General features: G+C 45.8%; 1 protein-coding gene across 1 annotated transcript in view; it reads right to left on the bottom strand.

Annotated features, from left to right (window-relative positions):
- Positions 1 to 16,698, bottom strand: part of LOC143959324 (voltage-dependent T-type calcium channel subunit alpha-1I-like) — a gene marked incomplete at its 5' end in the record, with an annotated part of 1,279,315 nt that overhangs the window by 710,911 nt on the left and 551,706 nt on the right. Inside the window, 2 exons of the mRNA XM_077468009.1 lie at positions 2,273 to 2,394; positions 10,870 to 10,948. Coding sequence (XP_077324135.1) covers positions 2,273 to 2,394; positions 10,870 to 10,948 — 201 coding nt within the window. The remainder of the gene's footprint in view (positions 1 to 2,272; positions 2,395 to 10,869; positions 10,949 to 16,698) is intronic.

Genomic DNA, 16,698 nt, shown 5'->3' with positions numbered 1-16,698 from the left:
CTTACAGACTGCGAGGTTTCCTGGTTCGGGTTCAGTCCGACAATGCCACCGCAGTGGCTTATATCAATCACCAGGGCGGTACCAGAAGTCTGGTGGCCCAAAAAGAGGTGAATCGCATACTTGTCTGGGCAGAAAAGCATGTTCCGTGTCTTTCTGCAGTCTTCATCCCAGGAGTGGAGAATTGGCAGGCGGATTTTCTCTGCACCCCGACGTGTTTCAGAACATATGTCACAAATGGGGTACTCCAGACGTAGATCTGTTTGCATCCAGGTTCAACAGGAAACTGGACAAGTTTGTATCAAGGACAAGAGATGCACTTGCTCAGGGGTCAGATGCTCTGACAGTTCCCTGGGATCAGTACAATCTGATCTATGCCTTCCCCCCGAGCCCGCTTCTGTCGCAGATCCTGGGAAGAGTCAAGAGGGAGACAAAGTCGGTCCTTTTGGTGGCCTCGGCTTGGCCCAGGCGACCATGGTATGCAGAAATCATGAGGTTGGCAGTAGGCAGGCCATGGACCCTCCCTCTCCGGCCAGATCTGCTCTCACAGGGTCCAATCTACCATCCTGCTTTACGCAGTCTGAATTTGACGGTTTGGCTGCTGAGACCCACATTCTGAGAGACCGTGGCCTTTCGGGGCCAGTCCTTTCTACTCTGGTCAATGCCAGAAAGCCGGCCTCCAGGCTTATTTATTACAAAATCTGGAGGACATATGTTTCCTGGTGTGAACTCAGGAAATGGCATCCTAGAAAATATATCATTAACAGAATCTTGGCCTTTCTCCAGTCAGGCCTAGAGATGAATTTGGCCATAAGCACTATCAAAGTGCAGATTTCGGCCCTGTCAGTATTTTTTCAAAAGCCGCTTGCATCACATTCCCTAGTACGGGCTTTTATCCAGGGGGCTATGCGGACAAAACCGCCAGTTAAACCTCCGGTATGCCCATGGGATCTGAATTTGGTTCTCTCGGCCTTACAGGGGCAACCATTTGAACCTTTGCATCTGGCTTCTTTAGTTCTCCTGACTAAAAAGCTGGTCTTCTTAGTAGCCATATCTACGGCTAGAAGAGTATCAGAGTTGGCAGCTCTTTCCAGTAAGGAGCCATATTTAATTATCCATAAGGACCGGGTGGTCATGCGTCCCAACAGGTCCTTTCTACCTAAGGTGGTTTCGGGTTTCCATTTGAATCAGGATGTAATCCTACCATCCTTTTTTCCGGACCCTCAGTCCACAGAAGAAGAATCTTTACACACTTTGGATGTGGTTAGAGCAATCAGTATGTATCTTCAAGCAACGTCTCAGATAAGGAAAACTGATTGTTTGTTTATTCTGCCGGAAGGCCCTAGAAAGGGCCAGGCGGCGTCAAAATCCACTCTCTCAAGGTGGATCAGGCAAGTTATTTCTCAGGCCTATGGTTTAAAGGGGAAGATTCCTCCTTTTTCGGGTGAAGGCGCACTCTACTAGGGCTGTTAGTGCTTCTTGGGCAGTGCATCACCAGGCCTCCCTGGCTCAGATCTGTAAGGCTGCGACTTGGTCATCAGTCCACACATTCACCAGATTCTATCAGGTGGATATCAGAGGGCAAGAGGATATCGCCTTCGGGCGCAGTGTAGTGCAGGCTGCAGTTTAGGTCCTCCGGTCCCTGGCGGTCTATATTTATGATCTGTGTCTCCCTCCCCTCAATCTGAGCATTGCTATGGGACATCCCACTATGTAATGAAGCTCCTGTGTCCCGTGATGTATGATCAAGAAAATGGGATTTTTATATACAGCTTACCTGTAAAATCCTTTTCTTGAGAGTACATCACGGGACACAGGGCTCCCGCCCCTCTTGGGTTTTACGTGGTTTCTTATTGCTTTGCTACAAAACTGAGGTGCCTCCCAGATGGGAGGGGTTATATAGGGGAGGAATTCTCCTTAATTGGGGTCAACCAGTGTCCAATCACCAGAGGTGCCTATATAACCCACTATGTAATGAAGCTCCTGTGTCCCGTGATGTACTCTCAAGAAAAGGATTTTATAGGTAAGCTGTATATAAAAATCCAATTTTTCCAAACTCATCTATGTGGTCTTTTATTAAACTCTCCAGTATCATCCCGACTATAGAAGCTAAACTAACAGGTCTAAAGACTTTGATCCCTTTTTAAATATAGGCACCGCATTGGCCCTATGCCAATTCAGTAGTACTATTCCAGCCATTACCAAGTCTGTAATATTTAGAAACAATGGCTTTGAAATAGCTTTAAAAAGAAGAAAAAAAAAATCAGAATTTTACCTTCATTATTCCATTCCAATTATCTCCAGTAGATACCTGGAAGAGAGTCAAGAATGCCATCCCAAAGTTCTCAAAGGTAGCATGGCGGCTCATTCCTTCACATGGATGATTATCATCACAAACTGAAGAGTGAAAGCAAGACATTAGCATCTCTTCAGAATAAAGTCTCATGCACACAGGTGTAAAAAACAAAACAAAAACAAAAAAAAACACATTTCAAAGCATCTTTTTGTTTACAGATCTGAATGCAGGTGCATTGTTTTTAATGGGGACATGCACACAGTTACATAAACATGTACTGCAGTCAGTCCTGTAACCTAAATCACAAAATCTGTTTCTGAAGACATGTTTTATCCACTTACGAGTGTCAACGCATGTAGACACATATACCAGATGCAAAAAGTGCATTCTGGTATTAAAAACAGCAAGAGGATATAAAATTACAATTTTATATGTAAGAAGGCTGTCCGAAGCCCAGCCTGTATTCGTAGGAGGAGTCTGAGGGGTATATATCCATCCTCCTCTGTCTGATCCTGTGTTGGCTCGCATTCAGGGTTACAGTCGACGCACGTAATTTCTGGCTTCACAGGGTAGCCACGTCACTTCTGGTTTCTTTGCAGAGCGACGGTCAGCTGCAGGAGTATTGTGGTGGCTCCTCTCCCAGGCCCACCCTGGGCATCATCGGGGGGATGCCCACCCATTTCTCCTGATGCTTGCGCCGGCACCATCATGGGGGGCCACCCACGTCTCCTGGTTGTCACACGGGGCATCAATGGGGGGCGTATTGGTTGATAATTAGTCCTGGTCTGAGATGGCATGGGGAAGTTCCCACTCTAATGATAATTCATTGCTCTGAATCATAGTGCTCAAGAGACTGTGTATTATTACCATACGGCTGAGGTTTGGTGGGAGAAGTGTTTTCATAGGAACGTAAACAGTGCAAAAGTGTAGCGCTAACAAAAAAAGAACTGTGTACATAAATCAGTGACAGAATATGTCACACCCACGTATGAACTCACCTGGTTCTCATAGGTACACGTCATAAGAATCTGGGGACACAGCGAATGAGCAGGCTCTGGAGGCAGACAACCTTGTGTCCATGGCTACTCATTCCTTGGTTCTCTCTCTATGAGCGATCACACTTTGGGAGCTGTCAGCATCCCATTACTTTCAAAGGGGCTTGCACCCCCAGATAATCACCAGGAACCTTCCCATCAATTTCCAATGGCCCCATTTGAAAGTGTAAGGATGAGGCCCAGTGTGATAAAAGCAGACTCTTCTGGTGATTAACCCACTGTGGTCCAGTATGACCCATGAAGATATCTCAGGCGGTATTGTAAGTTATTATGTGCTGCATAATTTTCTGTTGAGTCACTGACTTTTTTCTGGTTTAAGCTGGGTTTAGGCTGGTGCGACAAATGCTCCGACATTGGGAGCTCATGTCACATGACGTGTGAAAATCAATGTTTCCCTATGGGAGCTGTCTTAACTGATCTGACACAAGTCGGTTTGACTTTGAAAATGCTCCTTGTACTATTTTGGTTCGACTTTGATCCTACTTCAGCCCACTGAATATCATTGAAGTCGGATCAAACTCGCATCACCGTCTTGCCTGATCTGACTTTGGCATGCGACTTGTGCTCTGATGAGCTTGAGGGGGAACTCCACGACAAATTTCATATTAAAAAAAACGGCATGGATTCCCCCTTCAAGATCATACCAGGCCCTTTGGTCTGATATTGATTTTAAGGGGAACCCCCTACGCTGAAAAAAACATGTTGGGGTCCCCCCAAAATCCATACCAGAAAATAAAAATTTAAGGTCTGGGATGACCTCCCACACACCTCCATCCCTAAAATACACACATTTGTGCTTTGATGGTCTGACGTAGTGGTTATTGGATTGGGAGTACAACATTCAGGCTGGGGCTTACCCAACATATGTAGGTAATACATCATTACTTCTTTCACACTCGGGGTGTAGTTGGTATTATTCCACTATACACAATAGAGATCATCAATCAATTTTGTTGTCACTATTTACCCATCATATTCTATATATATTTTTATTTGGTTACTTTATTTATCCCAGCCTCCCTGCCCATACCATGTGTCGTTATGTTTTGTTATACATAACTACATGTATACTTTACATAAGTCAATTACACATATACATATATATATATATATATATATGTATATGTATATCTAAAGATGGATCATAATAGGTTTTACTAATTCATAGACCATTTTATCATTCCCAATCACTATAATCCATGTTTTGGGTTTTCTTTTTGTTTCCATTTTGTTTGTGAGATTGGTGCATCTCTATAGGTACACATTATACACATATATATATGTATGTATATATATATATATATATATATATATATATATATATATATATATATATATATATTTTAGATATATCTATGGGTACATCTGAGACCGTTCACCAAATGCCTCATGCAATCCGTGCTGTTCACCCCGATTTGTTCCATGCTGCAGCTCTGGTACTCTGCGTCCCCTCAGCCCCCGAGCTGGATATGCTTATTGCCGACATCCTGACACCACCGGTGACCCAACCCAACGGTTTGGGTATGTATGAGGTCTCTTTTGTCTTGACCTCTCTTGCCCATCATTTTTTGCCCCCATTCTCTTATTTATTAACATACACCCACTTTTTCTCTATTATTTTTCAGATATATAAACTAGGCATCTGCCCCTGAAGAGCAAACACAGATTCGTGAAACGCGTAGGTTTTTTATATGCTCATATTGCTGGGTATATCATTGTTTTTACTCATGTATGTCCAATTTTTCCACTCTGTATGATGTATACATATCCACCGGTTTAGCAATTTACAACAAATATTGTTATTACTTAATAGATGAACATCAACTGTAATGAATTGACATTTGTTTTTACCTATGCTATTGAATTGGCCACTATGCCGGGTAACGCACAATTATTGCTGTTCCCACTTGGTTATACAGCATCTTGTTATTAATAAATTTATTTTATTACAATTTTCTGTGAACGTGTTTAAAGTCCTGGGGCTATTGTTTTTTCCAAAATCCATACCAGACCCTTATCCGAGCACGCAGCCCAGCCGGTCAGTAAAGGGGGTGGGGACAGGCGAGTGCCCCCCTCCCTCTTGAACCGTACCAGGCCGCATGCCCTCAACATGGGGGGTGGGTGCTTTGGGGCAGGGGGGCGCACTGAACCCTCCCAACAAACGACAACAGAACCACCAAAACTAGCCGAAGCTGAACAGCTGTGAGTCAACTGTACATGCCGCCTGCGCAATGACCACGACATTGTGGCAGACGGTGCTGCAAACTCCCGATGCTCATGTTACTCTGCAAGGGGCGGGTGTATTAGTGTTATATCGTGTAAGGGGTGGATGGCTACAGAAGAGGGAAAATTGTAAATTAATGGGCAGAGCTGTTTGCGGGGCGTGTTTAAAGAAATGAAGGGCGGGTTTTGCAATGCTGATGAGCGGGTTTGCACAACTTATTTAAGTAACAAACACAATGAATTTATCACAGTATCAGTGCGGATGTTGATGATTTGTTGCATATAACATTAATACACCTGCCCCTTGCAGAGTAGCACGAGCATCGGGAGCATGCAGCATCATCTGGCACAATGTCGTGTTCATTGCGCAGGTGCGGTGTACAGGTGCCTCACAGCTGTTTATGTTCGGCTATTTTCTGCGGCTCAGTAGTGGTTCATACAGTGCAAGCGCTGGACATCGGGCTGAACATCGGCTGGGCTGCGTGCTTGGATAAGGGTCTGGTATGGATTTTGGGGGGACCCCCATTCCGTTTTTTTGGCGTAGGGGGTTTCCCCTTAAAATCCAAATCAGATTGAAGGGCCTGGTATGCTCTTGGAGGGGGGATCCATGCCGTTTTTTTATTTATTTGGCGTGGAGTTCCCTCTCAAGATCATCAGAGCACAAGTCATCTGCCAAAGTCGGATCAGGCAAGACGGCGATCCGACTTTGATTTGTCTTCAATGATATTCGATGGGCTGAAGTAGGATAAAAGTTGGACCAAAAGTAGTGCAGGAGCATTTTCAAAGTCAGACCGACTTGTGTTGGACCAGTTAAGACAGCTCCCATAGGGAAACATTGATTTTCGCACGGCCTAAATCGTATACTGAAGGGTAGCAAAGTACAGGATTGGTGAGGGCCTATGTACAAGGCACCGGGTTTTGCTGTTTGGCTATGTGTTTCATGTCGTTTCCTGAACACCAGTAACACAGAAGACATCAGAGAACAATTAATAGCACATGCAAAAACCTATTGGGAAGGGAGGAGTGGGGGAGGAGTGCCTTTCATGAATTCCTAGAACCAGTCAGATGTATGTAATATCTGTGTCTCCCAGCTCGTCTTCAAAAATAAAAAAATAAAAATTAAGATTGGTAAATGAATTTATGCATGCATTAACTTGGTAAAGAATAAGGCCGCGTACACACGGGCGGATTGTCTGCCCAACTAAGTTCGTCAGACAATCCGACAGACAGTCCGTTCAAACTTTTGAATGAACGGACTTGCCCACACACGGCACTTTTTGAGCGGACTAAGTCCGCCATACAATCCGCTCTACTTTTGAAATGAACGGACTCGCCCACACACGCGGAGGAAAGTCCGCTCATTTCGAGCGCGTCTCCAGGTAGGCGGGGCCCACGAAGGAGACGTCGCTGGTCCCGCCGCCTGGAATGGACTTAAAGGGGAACCCCAACGCTGAAAAAAATCGGCGTGGGGGTGCCCCCCCAAGTCCACAACAGACCCTTGTCCGAGCACGCTACCCGGCCGGCCAGGAAAGGGGGGCGAGCGAGCGCCCCCCCCCCCTCCTGAGCCATACCAGGCCACGTGCCCTCAACATGGGGGTGCCTTGGGGAAGGGGGGGCCGCGCGGCCCCCCACCCGAAGCACCTTGTCCCTATGTTGATGAGGACAAGGGCCTCTTCCCGACAACCCTGGCCGTTGGTTGTCGGGGTCTGCGGGCCGCTGCCGCCGCCTTCCGTTCTTCTTCTTCTTCTTCTCCAGGAGATGTTGCCTCGACGATCTCTCCGGCCGGAATGCCAGAGCCGCGCTGCGCGGCCACTTATATAGTGACAATGGGGCGGTGTCACATGGTATATGTCACATGGGTTGGTGTCACATGGTGACCCCGCCCCCTTACGATGTCATAGTCCCCATGTGACATTAACCCATGTGACCAACCCATGTGACATATGCCATGTGACACCGCCCCATTGTCACTATATAAGTGGCCGCGCAGCGCGGCTCTGGCATTCCGGCCGGAGAGATCGTCGAGGCAACATCTCCTGGAGAAGAAGAAGAAGAAGAAGAAGAAGAAGAAGAACGGAAGGCGGCGGCGACGGCGGCGACAGAAGACCGGGCCACCGCCTGTAAAAGAGCTAGAAGAAGGCGCGGTGGCCCGGCAGAAGAACCGAAGAGGGGGACAAGACCCCCGAAGTCGGGAGAAGAGGCCGGCGGCGGGGAGGAAGAAAGCCGGACTCCTCCGCTAGCAAAAGAGCTACAAGAAGATAGCGGAGGAGTCTGGCGAGAAGACCCCCGAAGACGGAAGACCCCCGGAGCTGTGCAATAAAATATTTTAACCCTGTGTTGTGTTTTTTTTTGTACTTTTTTTTTCACAGGTGAATGGGTAGGGGTACATTGTACCCCATACTCATTCACATAGGGTGGGGGGCCGGTATCCGGGGGCCCCCTTATTAAAGGGGGCTCCCGGATTCCGATAAGCCCCCCGCCCGCAGACCCCGACAACCAACGGCCAGGGTTGTCGGGAAGAGGCCCTTGTCCTCATCAACATGGGGACAAGGTGCTTCGGGTGGGGGGCCGCGCGGCCCCCCCTTCCCCAAGGCACCCCCATGTTGAGGGCACGTGGCCTGGTATGGCTCAGGAGGGGGGGGCGCTCTCTCGCCCCCCTTTCCTGGCCGGCCGGGTAGCGTGCTCGGATAAGGGTCTGTTGTGGACTTGGGGGGGCACCCCCACGCCGATTTTTTTCAGCGTTGGGGTTCCCCTTTAAGTCCATTCCAGGCGGCGGGACCAGCGACGTCTCCTTCGTGGGCCCCGCCTACCTGGAGACGCGCTCGAAATGAGCGGACTTTCCTCCGCGTGTGTGGGCGAGTCCGTTCATTTCAAAAGTAGAGCGGATTGTATGGCGGACTTAGTCCGCTCAAAAAGTGCCGTGTGTGGGCAAGTCCGTTCATTCAAAAGTTTGAACGGACTGTCTGTCGGATTGTCTGACGAACTTAGTTGGGCAGACAATCCGCCCGTGTGTACGCGGCCTTATTCTTTACCAAGTTAATGCATGCATAAATTCATTTACCAATCTTAATTTTTATTTTTTTATTTTTGAAGACGAGCTGGGAGACACAGATATTACATACATCTGACTGGTTCTAGGAATTCATGAAAGGCACTCCTCCCCCACTCCTCCCTTCCCAATAGGTTTTAACCCTGTGTTGTGTTTTTTTTGTACTTTTTTTTTCACAGGTGAATGGGTAGGGGTACATTGTACCCCATACTCATTCACATAGGGTGGGGGGCCGGTATCCGGGGGCCCCCTTATTAAAGGGGGCTCCCGGATTCCGATAAGCCCCCCGCCCGCAGATCCCGACAACCAACGGCCAGGGTTGTCGGGAAGAGGCCCTTGTCCTCATCAACATGGGGACAAGGTGCTTTGGGGTGGGGGGGGTGCGCGGCCCCCCCTTCCCCAAGGCACCCCCATGTTGAGGGCACGCGGCCTGGTACGGCTCAGGAGGGGGGGGGCGCTCGCTCGCCCCCCCTTCCTGGCCGGCCGGGTAGCGTGCTCGGACAAGGGTCTGTTGTGGACTTGGGGGGGCATCCCCACGCCGATTTTTTTCGGCATTGGGGTTCCTCTTTAAGTCCATACCAGGCGGCGGGGCCCACGACGTCTCCGTCGCGTGCCCCGCCTACCTGGAGACGCGCTCGGAATGAGCGGACTTTTCTCCAGGCGGGAAAAGTCCGCTCATTTCGAAAGTACAGCGGACTGGCACACACACGGGCGGACTGTCCGCTCAAACCAAGTTTGGACGGACAATCTTACGGTAATTCCGAAAGACTTAGTCCGCCAGACTGTCCGCTGAAAAAGTCCGCTGAAGCCCACACACGAGCGGACTGTCCGCTCAAATGTGTTTCGGCGGACTAAGTTGGGCAGACAGTCCGCCCGTGTGTACGCGGCCTAAGGCAAGTTTGCTTCCGAAAGTTTGCATCCGCATATGTATATTGTTTTGTACTATGTAATAAAAATTATTTTTTAACTTCTTTTTGCTAATAATTTTTGAGACTATTGCCTAAACTAAAGTCCCAATCGAGGTAAAAATTGGTTTTGTGTCTAATGTATTAGGGATGTGGGCAGTCAGTCTCTTTCTACACAGTTTTATGCTTGTCTATTCTGGAGGACTGGTCAGGTAAGTCAGGCCATTCATCTTTTGTCCAATCCCTAGCCTGTTCGAAAGGGGGCGTACAGTCACTTTGGGTATGCTGAATCATACGATAAGACTTATTCCTCAGGATGGAGTCTGACCATCCATCCCCTGTTCAGGATTCCGACTCAGTTGTCAGGTTACAAGCAGAAGCACGACCCAATTTAAATCATACAGGACCAGTTTTCTGTGTGTCTGGTATGGTTTCTCCATGTTTACCGATGCATATTGCCACAGAGAATTGGTCTTATCCACCAACACTATCAAACATATCTATCAGGCATCCAGCACTTCAGACCCCTGCAAACTCCTGTCAGTTCATTCATTTTTTGGTTCACCCTCTCAAACTTCCCCATACCAAGTTTAGGGGTTTGTGGGAATTTCACAGAGCTACTTAACTGGTGTCCGTTTTGAAGTGTTTGATCTTTTCTGCAATTATTTCAGTTTTGCAGGTTCCAAACAGGGGGTCCCTTCTTATCGTCAATTCATGGGAAGTTGGTTTTCCTCCTGTTATAGCTGATATATACCAGATCCGTAAAACTGAAGCCATCTACTAGACAGATTGTTACCTACCCTTCATCAAGCTTTCTTATCACATCTACTTTCGTGTCTTTTTGCCATTTTTCAGGTGTACTGATCAGCTAGGCAAGGCACACCTTAGGCCTTGGTAGTTAGGGTATCGCATTTCCAAGTGAAGACTCTGACTGCAAGTAAGAAGGCTGGTCGAAGGCTAGCCTGTATTTGTAGGAGTCTGAGGGGTATATATCCCTCCTCCTCTGTCTGATCCTGCATCAGCTCACATTCAGGGTTTCCACCCACCTGTTTTTCCACAACCTTTCAGATACTCATACACATCGTAAATTTTTTCATATTCATGCATTCAGAGTATGCCCTCTTTCAGGTTTACTGAGCAGCTAGGCCAATGCGCACCTTAGGCTTTGGTAGTTAGGGTATCGCATTTGCAATGAAGACTCTGACTACAATTTTATATATTTAAAAAAAAAAGTATTTTACTGATAATTTACGCAGGAACTTTTGTTCCAGAAAAAACTTGCCTATGTTATCAATAAAATTCCCACAGTCATAACATTTGTGAATGTTTATAAAGTATACCCACCAAGTTTTCCAAACAGCTCGACTCCTAGAGCTGCATAAATAAAGAAGAGAAGCATGAAGAGAAGTCCCAGGTTTCCTACCTAAAACAAAAATGACAAGATTGAAAAGAACCTTGCAAAAAAATAGAATTCATGATATTATAAACATAAAAGTTAATGTCCCCACAAAACTAATATTTCAGTTTTTGGTAAACACTGGAGAATTAATGTCCTTGAGTCACTGGCGTTTCACATCTGCTATGGTTGTTACACCACCATGCAATGCTCCCTGTTGAGTTTTGTAATTATTTATATGAAAGAGAATGCAACAAGTGATTCTGAAACATGCAAATGTAAGCAGGGATGCTTTAAAACCTCCAGACAAACAGAATTTATAGGTGATTTATAAACCTAGAAGTTGGGATTTATAGAAGGGAAATATTGCTGTTCTGATATTTAAGGCATGCAAAAAACAAGAAGTTGACATCCTCCATATTCTTTTTTTTAAATATTCACTTTTTAATTTTACTGTATAGACATACATATACACAATCACATGTTAAAAACATTCTATTCCTTTATCTATACTCTATCCATTTATTCCCCGTACCCCTCTAAACCCTCCCATAGAGAAAAAACCCCACCGCCCTCTCCCTCGTTCCCTCCTCGCTTTCCTACACCTTCATCAATGCCTCCAGGTTACTGGCTTCCTGAACTCCCGCCAATTCCCCCATAAATTCCATAATCTCTCCGTAATCTCTTCCGTAGTTTCTTCTCTGACTCTTATCATTTCAACCCTTACAACCCAGTCCTTCAAACTCAGAGCTTCCTGGGACCTCCAGAGACTCGGGATCAGGCTTTTGGCCATGTTGAACCACTTCCCGACCGGTACGCGTCGATGTAAGTTGGCAGAATGGCACGGGCAGGCAAATTGGCATACAGGTACGTCCATTTGTATTTGCCGCCCTGCCATCGCGTGCGCGTGCTGGTCGGGGACCCCCGGGAGTCCGGTCGTAGGTCCTGTGGACTCGATCACCGCGGGGATACCCGTGATCGTCTCAGGGGAGGCTGAGCGGGGAAATGCTGATGTAAACAGCATCTCCCCGTTCTGCCTAGCAACAAGTGACACTGATCTCTGCTCCCTGCGATTGAAGCAGAGATCAGTGTTAACTAGCACACAGCCCAGCCCCCCACAGTTAGTAACACGCCCCTAGGACACACTTAACCCCTAACACTGCCACCCCCTGGTTAACCCCTTCACTGCCAGTGTCATTTACACAGTAATCAGTGCATTTGTATAACACTGATTGCTGTATAAATGACAATGGTCCCAAAAATATGTCAAAAATGTCTGATGTGTCCGCCATAATGTCGCAGTCACAATAAAAATCGATGATCGCCGCCATTACTAGTAAAAAATTATTAATAAAAATGCCATAAAACTATCCCCTATTTTGTAAACGCTATAAATCTTGCGCAAACCAATCAATAATCGCTTATTGCGATTTTTTTTACCAAAAATATGTAGGAGAATACGTATCGGCCTAAACGGAGGAAAAAAAATGCTTTTTTTTATATATTTTTGGGGGATATTTATTATAGCAAAAAGTAAAAAATAATGCGTATTTTTTTTCAAAATTGGCACTCTATTTTTGTTTATAGCGCAAAAAATAAAAACTGCAGGGGTGATCAAATACCACCAAAAGAAAGCTTTATTTGTGGGAAAAAAAGGACGTCAATTTTGTTTGGGAGCCACGTCGCACAACCGCAATTGTCAGTTAAAGTGACGCTGTGCCGAATCGCAAAAAGTGGTCTGGTCTTAAGCCAGCAAAATGGTCCGGTCTGAAAGTGGTTAAAAGAAATGGAACCAAAGTATTTTTATATTGAGGGTCTGTTTTCCTTGTATCGTGAAATAAAAAATCCCAAGGATTCTTCTGGATCTATTCCTAGGTACCCCAATCCCTCCTTACACCATACAAAGGGGAATTTAGGTTGGATCGCCTGCTGTTCCTCCCTTGAGATAGTAATATTCAGAAACTCAGATTTAGACACATTTATTTTAAAATTAGTCAGGTTTCCATATCTGTTTAACTCATCTAATATAACTGGAATTGTTATTTGTTTCTCTCTTTTTCCCTGTACCTGCCCCTATTAGTATCCCCCTCATAACAGCCTTGTGAGCTTCCCACAAGGCTGAGCAGGGGATTTCTGGTGTATCATTTACCACAAAGAAGTTTTCAAGTTCCTGCTCCATCTTCTTGATTATCTCCAAGTTCTGAAGAAGCGAGTTGTTTAGTCTCCAGTTCCTTCCCGTCCTATTATTTAATATTTCTAACTTAATCGCTACTGTAGCATGGTCAGAAAGGGTTATTGCTTTTATCTTTGCCCTCTTAAGCAACGGTAATAATTGATGCTCTATGAAGATGTAATCAATCAACCCTTGAACTGGGGAGTAAACAGTGTAGTCTCTATTTTCTGAGTGCCTAACCCTCCATGTGTCTACAAGCTGATATTCCAATAGTAGTTTTTTTTACGTCCATCTGTCTTTTAGCTGTATAGGAAGAGGGGCCCCTGTTGTATTTATATGCGGATCTATGCTCAGATTTAAATCCCCCACTATTATGAGTTTACCTTCTTTGAATACTTCAAGTTTTTTTTTTTTTCTTTAGAAATAAGTCTGGTTCCCTATGTGGTGAGTATATATTTGCCAGTGTACATTCCATATTAAACAGAGTCCCTTTTACAAAGAGAAATCTCCCCTCAGGGTCTGCCAGTTTCACTCTTACTGTAAAAACCGTAGTCTTAGCAAAACCTATGGCCACACCCCTCGAGTGGTTGGATGTTGAATTGCTATAAAACGAATGTGAAGCCAATCTACACCCCGAGGCATGAGCAATATTTGTTTCTTGAAGACAGACCAGATTCTCCCCCAAAAAATTTAGCTCTTTGTTTACTTTATACCTTTTGCTTGGGGTATTCACCCCCCTTACATTATAGGGGGCTCCTCATATTATTAAAAATCACTCTTGGGTGGACTTACCCAAATATAATATATAATAGGGATAAATTGTATAAAAATTAGGTACATTACCTTTAGGTATATTAGCTCTACCCTTTTATAAGGAGAATTATAGCCAGTAGTAGCTTTGCTAAAATGTGTCCTATAGGCAAAATGAATTAGAGCTAATAGGAATCAAGAAACTAGGGTAGTTTGAGCTGTGTTCTTACAGTGCTTCCGAAGCAAAAACTTTTTTACCTTAATGCATTCCCTGATTTAAGGCTTGCTGTGCCCCCCTTCGCCTCTAAACACTTACCTCACTACTAGATTGATCCAGTGCTTTGCCCGGCTGCAGTCATCTCTCCTTTCTCCCCCTTCACACAAGGACTGACATTAAGGAGCTGGAGCCAATGGCTCCTGCTACTGTCATCCAAATTCAGTGAGAAGGGAGCAGGGCCAAGCTGCATTGTGTGTTTGTCAATAGATGCACACAGCACAGCTCAGGATTGAGTCTGCAAATCTACCCCATAGCAAGCAGCTTCCTATTGTGGCAGACACAGAAGAGGAGAAGCTGAGAGTGCCGGCCTGGGACCCTAAAAAAGGCCTCTCTTTGCTATTTTAAAGAATCCTTTAGAACTGCTTTAACCACTTCAGCTCCAGAAGTTTTACCCCCTTCCTGACCAAGCCATTTTTTGCGTTGCTTTAACTGACAATTTATGTCCTTTCTTCCCCACAAATAGAGCTTTCTTTGGTGGTATTTGATCACCTCTGCTGTTTTTATTTTTTGCTCTATAAACAAAAGAAAAAAGGAAATCGGACTGCAACATTGACAAATCTGACACTATGACACTTTTTGGGGACCAGTGACACCAATACAGTGACTAGTGCTAAAAAACAAATGCACTGTCACCTTATAAATGACACTGACAGGGAAGAGGTTAACACCTGGGACAACACTTGAGGAAAACAGAGATCTGTGTTTCTGCTTAGCAGAAACACAAGATCTCCATTTTCCTCTCTGGCACAATGGAGATCTGCCTTGTTTACATAGGCACATTGCCATTCTGCCTCACCTTGAAAGGATCGGCAGGTCCCTGAGGAGAAAGAAACAATAACGTACAGGTGTGAATTTGCGCTAAAGGGCCGCCCTGCCACAGAATATGTACGTGGGACGGTCCTGACACGATTAAGACTTTCATAGGCTTTAACCAGTTCTGGATCGCCCACCACACATTTACTGTGGCAGGGCAGCAGGGCGGCACACTTGCGCGAAACAACGTACCTGTACATTGCTTGCGCCCATGGGTAGGGGGCACATATGCCCGCTGTCACCTCAGTGATCGGATTCGTTACAGAACCAAACGATCTACAGACCCTGGCCAATGATTTAGGGTCTGGACTTGCTGATCATTTCTGATGAATCACAGAACATCCTGTGCCTGTGTAATGTAAACACGGGCACATGAAATTATGTAATCTCCCCTCCTGGTGCCCTTTATGGTTCCAGAGTGAGAGGAGATAGCATCAGTGGTGAGTACAAGCACTACACTGACACCAGTACACATAATTAGGCACCGGTCACCCCCCCCCCCCAAGTTAACCCTTTTCACTCCCTGTCACACTGTAACTCAGTACAGTGTACAGATTTTTTACTGATCACTGTATTGGTGCTACTTGTGAAGCTAAATATCATTAGGTGCAGTTAGCAGCAGTTAGGGTCAGCCCCAGACAGGTAGGGTGCCCACCATATATTCTCTAATAAAGTTTTAACTCCCTGATCACCACAAGTTAACCCTTTCACTCCCTCTCATAGTGACATTGTACAGATTTTTTTCTGATCACTGTATTAGGCAGTCTGCATCAGCATCAGTTAGCATCAGTGTTAGTGTCAATCCCAGACAGCGTCATATTTAAACCCTTTGACTACTAGTTTTGCCACCCTGTGTCTAACACACACACACACTGTCAGGGAAATGGCCAAAGAACTGGCAACCCTGATAGCACTCATCATGGTCACATCAGGCAGATTCCCACAAGCATGCGCACATGCAGATACATGACAGCGTGAGCGTGCATGACAGATGTTGGCGCCCTCTAGCCTATTTAAACCTGCCACTGAAACATGCAGATTGTGGGATTATCTTCAGGTACCCGTATCTCCTGTGTTTACGTATCCTGATCTTTGGACCTCCCAGTACCGACCCGACTTGTTTTTACCCGCCTATCCTAATCTCCTGGCTTGACGCAAGGCTTGCAACCTGACTTTGCTCCTGCTTGTTCCCTCGTGATTAACCTCAGCTATGCTATCTCCTATCTACTGTGTATGATCCCTGTTTGTTCCAGTTCTGCTATCCAAATCAATCACAGACTGAACCACTGTGTATGACTCCTGGCCTGGCTCCTGACTCTGTTCCTGGTTCGCTCCACTGTCTTATACCTTTGACACTACCTAAACTTGTCTGCCATACAGTACACCCAGCTTGATCCAACCACTCTCTGGTGAGCAGCTCATCTAACTGCAGTAACAGGCAAACGGTGCTTCTTTGGGCACTGTACTCCCTGTACCACTCACAGGGGTGCACTGCACTTAGCCTCAAGGGGAGCCCTCTCAGCAACTCTGCCTCACACCTGAACCCTGACACACACTATATACCTTCATTACTAGTATAGTGTCTGAACAAATCAATATCTTTGATCAGATCAGAACTATATCAGGATCCCCAATAGTATAGTGTTCCCAAAAATTCTGTGTTAGCAGGATCAGCCCTGACACCTGCCAGCACCTGCGTTTAGCCTGTCCATCTGCCCCACAAACAATTGCAGTATCAATAGATCACTGTCACTTCTGATACAC

This window comes from Lithobates pipiens, unplaced genomic scaffold, assembly GCF_037356315.1.
Source record: "Lithobates pipiens isolate NorthernLeopardFrog02 unplaced genomic scaffold, aLitPip1_a1.2 Scaffold_70, whole genome shotgun sequence".
NCBI classification, from domain to species: domain Eukaryota; kingdom Metazoa; phylum Chordata; class Amphibia; order Anura; family Ranidae; genus Lithobates; species Lithobates pipiens.
Note: the sequence above shows the minus strand (reverse complement) of the source record. Positions and strands in the feature narration are given on the sequence as shown.